The sequence below is a fragment of the Brassica oleracea genome, chromosome C1 (assembly GCF_000695525.1).
Source record: "Brassica oleracea var. oleracea cultivar TO1000 chromosome C1, BOL, whole genome shotgun sequence".
Classification (NCBI taxonomy): domain Eukaryota; kingdom Viridiplantae; phylum Streptophyta; class Magnoliopsida; order Brassicales; family Brassicaceae; genus Brassica; species Brassica oleracea.
The window spans coordinates 17,093,403-17,099,028 of NC_027748.1; the positions used below are offsets into that span (position 1 = coordinate 17,093,403).

Sequence of the window (5,626 nt, forward strand, 5' to 3'; positions counted from 1 at the left end):
TTTTCAAGGATAAAAAGAAAATGAGCACAAAGTTGAGATTGCATGCAGTTAGTAAAAGCTTTGAGTTCCACACAGAATATTCAGACAAAACACGTTATATTCTTAGATGCGTGGATGAAAAATGCAGTTGGAGTTTCCGTGCAAAATCAGTTAAAGGATCTCAGAGTTTTTTTGTTCGCCATTATGTATCTAAACATACTTGTGACACTTCTCTGAGCAGTATAAGTCATCGGCAAGCTACTGCGAAAATGTTGGGAACTATGGTTAGCAATCATTATGAAGGAGGAAAGATTGGGATGAAACCTAAACAGATCATGGAAAAAGCTAGAAAAGATCATGGTGTTGTGATTTCATATTCAAAGGCTTGGAGGTCTCAAGAGCACGCCCAAGATATAGCTAGGGGTACTCCTGATGACAGTTATGAAGCTTTGCCCAGCTGGTTTCACATGATAAAAGAAAAGAATTCAGGTTCTGTGACTTTTATTGAAGTTGATTCTGTTGGGAAATTCAAATACGCATTTTTGTCGCTTGGTCCATCTATCAGAGGGTTTAAGTTGATGGGGAAGGTACTTTCTGTTGATGGTGCCCATCTGAAAGCAAAGTATAAAGGGACTCTACTTGCTGCCACAGCACAAGATGGTAATTTTCACTTGTATCCTATAGCTTTTGCTATAGTTGATTCTGAGAATGATGCCTCATGGAGTTGGTTTATGAAATGTCTGAAAACCATCATTCCTGATGAAGAGGATTTGGTTTTTGTCTCTGATCATGCAACCTTTATTGAAAATGCTTTTTTACAACATTATCCGCTTGCTCACCATGGAATCTGCGTCTTTCACTTTGAAAAGAATGTCCAGGACAATTTCAAGAGTTCAACACTTGTCCCTTTGGTTGTTGAAGCTGCTTATGCCTACACCAAGGATGATTTTGATTGCTATTTTCATGAGATTGAGGCGTCCGACATTGTATTAGCAGATTATCTTCGTAAAGCAGACTTCAGGAAGTGGTCCCGAGCTTATTCTCCTGCTAATCGCTTCAACATCATGACGTCAAACTTGGTCGAATCTATAAATTACTTGCTGAAAGTGAGTCGTGAGTATTCAATAGTCTGTCTTTTTGACACTATTAGGATGATAATGACTAGGTGGTTCACTGAACGACGTGAGCAAGGAGTTCGTCACATCCACCTTGTCACGTTCGATGTGGGGAACAAGATGAAGGAGCTATATGATTTTACGTCTCGCTTTCTCGAAGTTTCCAAAATCAATGATTCAGAGTTTGAGGTTAAGGGAGATACAAGAGATCAAGTGGTGAATTTTCAAACAAGGCATTGTTCATGCTTTGTGTTTGATGTTGAGAAGTTTCCTCGTGCTCATGCAATTGCTGCTGCAAAGGCTGGAAACAAGCATGAAAATGATTATGTCGATGAGTTTTTCTCCAATGAAAGGTGCGTTCTCTCAGCCATTGTGGTAATACATTACCACGTTTATATATGTTTATATAATTGATCGAATTTATAAGGTTTTACAAACATTATTCTACAACACTTCTTTTTCATTTTTCTTTCTTGGTTGTACCTTTATCTAATTCTCTTAATTTTCTTATTAGGTTTACACTAGCATATTCAGAGAGCGTATATCCTGTTGATGATAAAGCATATTGGGATATTCCTCCCCATGTAGCTTCGTTTGTTTGTCGCCCTCCATCTACACGCTTTCCTAGTGGCAGGAGGAAAAAAAAAGAGGATACCAAGTTCGTGGGAGTATGAAAAATATCGGCGCATATCCAACCCATCACCCAAGTCTTACAAATGTAGCAGATGTGAACATAAAGGACACAACAAAAGTAGTTGTGTAGTGCCTATTTGATAACAGAGTAGTATAAAAACTTGTGTGCAATTGATTTTTTTATATGATGATATAAGAGAGAATTGGAATCCCATAGCTTTTGGGGAACCTTTATTATTACATTTATCATTTTATAATGCTTTATAAAGTTTACAGGTGTCTAATAAAAGTTATGTTACTTATTATACGAAATGTGTGGTTACATTAACCACCCTTTATAAAACATTAGGATTCAGATTAATTGCAGAAATTATATGTTCTTTTGATATCTTAGCTTACATGCATGAACATAAATAAAATATGTTTCCTTATCAAAGGATTAAGGTACAAACCAAAAGATATTTTTCTCATCATGGAGGATTAAGGTACAAGGCAACAGATGTTCCTCATTGAAGACATCAACAAAAGATAACACTAAAACTGAAAAAGTTTCATTGATATTAATTAAAAGCACTAAAAACTGAAAAGAGCTTCATTTCTTCAAATTCGCCATGCTTCTAATCGGCTTTTTTCAGATCTTCCAATACACGTCCTATCACATCACCGGCTGAATCTTCTTGTTTCTTTTGTCTTTTTGATTTGGAGGTATCAACGTTAGGTTCCATTTATAAGTATAACAATTAAGAAAATCAGAAATGATAATTGGATGTAGTCAATGAAATTTGAAAAAATATTTTATAAACCATTATACACAGAAATATTTAACTTATTTCCTCTTTCACGTTTCTTTGTAAACTTCACGGGCTTTTTAGATGCATCCTCATTCACTTCTCCATCCTTCAATTTTAATGACACAATAAGTAAAGTTACATAGAGTATATTAAACATTTAAAAAGTCAATCAGTTTATAAAGACTTATAAATCAGGTTACTTCATTGGTTTTTGGATTTTCACTCTCTTTAGCACCGATTTCTGCATCATCTTCTACTTGTTGTTGTACTTCACGTGGAGGTTTTACACTTTTCTTCTTTCCCTAATATTACAAGACAAAAAAATAACTTAGCAATTTCGAATTTAATAACAGCCTTTGTAAATCATAAATGATAATTGAATGTAGTCTATGAAATTTGAAAGAACATTTTATAAACCATTATACACGGAGATATTTACCTTATTTCCTCTTCCACGTTTCTTTGTAACCTTCATGGGCTTTTTGGATGCATCCTTATTTACTTCTCCATCCTTCAATTTTGATGAAACAATAAAAAAAATTACATAGAGTATATTAAACATTTAAAAAGGTTATCAGTTTATAAAGATTTATAAATCAGCTTACTTAATTGGTTTCTGGATTTTCATTTCCTTTAGCACCGACGTACACATCTGCATCATCTTCTACTTGGTGTTCCTCTTCCTCTTGTGTTTGTCCCTATTTAAAAAAAAATGATTACATATTTATAATGATTTATAAATATATAACGGTTGTTCAGTTTATAAAGAGTTATAAATAAGCTTACTTCATTGACTTTTGTTGTGTCACTTTCTTTAGCACCGTGTTCGACTTCTGTATCATCTTCTACTTGATGGTCTACTTCACCTGGAGGTCTTATACCTTTCTTCTTTCCCTAATATTACAAGACAATAACCTTAGCGATTTCCTGTCTTTTGGCATCTATATAATTTTGTAAAACTTCTGTGTCACCAACTTCATAATCAGCATTTTGTCCATTTACCTGAAAAATTATATGTCAATACAAATACATTGTATTAAGAATATGGAGACGTTATAGATAAGCATATGAATCTTTCTTTTCATTTACAACAGGAAACAAATATAGAAAATAGTTTACCTTCAATATTTCTCCACGAATGTTCAAAAAACCTTCAAGGTACTTCATTTTTTTTTCAAGAGACACTACCTTCTTAGTGAGGAATTCAATCTTTTCTTGATCAGTTGCATCAATCCCAGGAGCAGAATTATTTTCGTCCACTTCAGCTTCAGCAACGACAATGTCGACACTTCCATTAAGCCAATCTTGTCTCTTCAAACGATAACCTCTTTTGACAAGATCGACAACTCTTCCAAATTCACTGTCAACATCTTCAACCAAGTCGCTATGCAATTCGGGATCTCCAAGGATACATTTGACATCAACCTGACAAGTGTTTGCATATGATCAAACAATCGATAAAAGAAGAATACAAAGATTAAAACAGTTTTATAAAACATTATAAAAGGTTACCTTCTCCATTTTGTCGAATCTGTTAACCTCTTCAATAGTAAGCGATTTTGTTTCTATCCAATGCAAGCACAAGGGAAACTGAATTTCATCATCCCTAATACCAAAGAACGTGCCTAGTTGATTCACAGAAGATAACGCCCATAGCTGAAGTGGATATATAAAGCCACAAATCGCATATTGATCTTTCTCCGTCAACTTTTTATAGGCAAAGCTCTCCACTTCTTTTCGTAAATAATCAAAGGCCAAATTCCCCTAGGGATACTTGCAAAACTCTTTGAAATTTCTACCTCTAAGCAGACGCTCTTCTGGTATACTTGTCACTGGATTGCTTGCCATTAATATCCCTTCCACAAGGATTGTAGCTCCCAACCATAATCTCTGATCAGCAGAAAGCTTTGTACTCTTTTTCACAAGTAGATTAAGCAAGGTGTTTAAAGTTTGATTCTTCTTCATCCATGGGTCTTCCTTCTTGTTTTTTGTTGCTGAAGTCTCCACTTCCTCTTCATCTTTGTCAACAACAAAAGGCAGACCCGTTTCCAAGTGGAATTCTCTTAGAGAAAATCTCATTAGTTGTTCTCCAAAAGAAAACCACAAACCCTACTTGTCTATATCAATTCTCCTTAAGAGTAAGTGATGAATCAAATGCCTTGAAAACACCATATGGTTCTGCCTCCTTCCCATCTTAATTACCGGAGCCAGGAATGAATCTTCAAGCTTCTTGAATTTTCTGTCCAAAACGTTTTCAACTGTATCAACCAACTTCAGGTTGGAGCGCTTGTTAATTCTATCCAATACGCCTCCATTTGTACCAGGTTCGGAGATTCTTTTTGGCAAAGCAATCTTATCATCATATATACTCATCGTTTCACCTGAAACAATTCAAAATGGTAATGTCAAAGATATGTTTTATAATGATTTATAAAAGTTTTGTTTATCAACACTTGTAAATCATAATATATCAATCTAAAATTGATGAACCACATCAATAACGAAAGAACTAGCAATGAAATATATCGCAAATGACAAAAAAAAAAATCTAATCTACTCTATTCCAAGTTACGACATACTAAACCTAAAGGCCACAACCTCTAACAAAATTATTCAAATATTACACTAATATCAATCACACATCTATTATAGGCAGAGCGAGAAGAAGAATCGCCAAGAAGAACCAATAACATTACCGACGTTAAGAGAAATCGATGGTAATTGAAATCCACCAGTGAATAGTAGATTTTTGTAATAAAAAAATGGAGAACGGCGGAATATAAAAACAGATCAAAAGATGTGGTTGTGGATTTGTATCGGAAGAAACGCGAACGGAGGAAGACGATGAAAGGTCCCGTCTTTTTACCCTTAATTGTGACGGTTTTATCTCTAAGGCCCAATTTCGATTATCAATGTTTAAGGCCCAGGTATATATGGTTTAATGCTTAGAAAACAATACTATGGTTTTATAAACTATTATAGATTTACAAGCTCTTGTAAACTATTTATATGCTCTTATAAATTATTTATTGGACTTTATAAATTATAATATATAGATTCGTAAGTCTTCATAAATTATTTATAGGCTTTTATAAATCCTAATGTACA

The 5,626-nt window shown here is 34.2% G+C and overlaps 1 protein-coding gene across 1 annotated transcript; it reads left to right on the forward strand.

The window, feature by feature from the left end:
- Window positions 1–248: 248 nt before the first annotated feature.
- Window positions 249–1,768, forward strand: LOC106333459. Its single transcript, XM_013771906.1, has 2 exons — window positions 249–1,447; window positions 1,609–1,768. Exons 1-2 carry the CDS (start codon window positions 249–251, stop codon window positions 1,766–1,768), a joined length of 1,359 nt encoding a protein of 452 aa, XP_013627360.1.
- The last annotated feature ends 3,858 nt before the right edge of the window (window positions 1,769–5,626 follow it).

What these genes read in the sequence shown, in the direction of transcription:
- LOC106333459 (XM_013771906.1), top strand. Translation starts at nt 249, where the DNA reads ATGTTGGGAACTATGGTTAGCAATCATTATGAAGGAGGAAAGATTGGG. An exon ending in GAGTTTTTCTCCAATGAAAG is followed by an intron (nt 1,448 to 1,608) that starts GTGCGTTCTCTC and finishes TTTTCTTATTAG; the next exon opens with GTTTACACTAGCATATTCAG.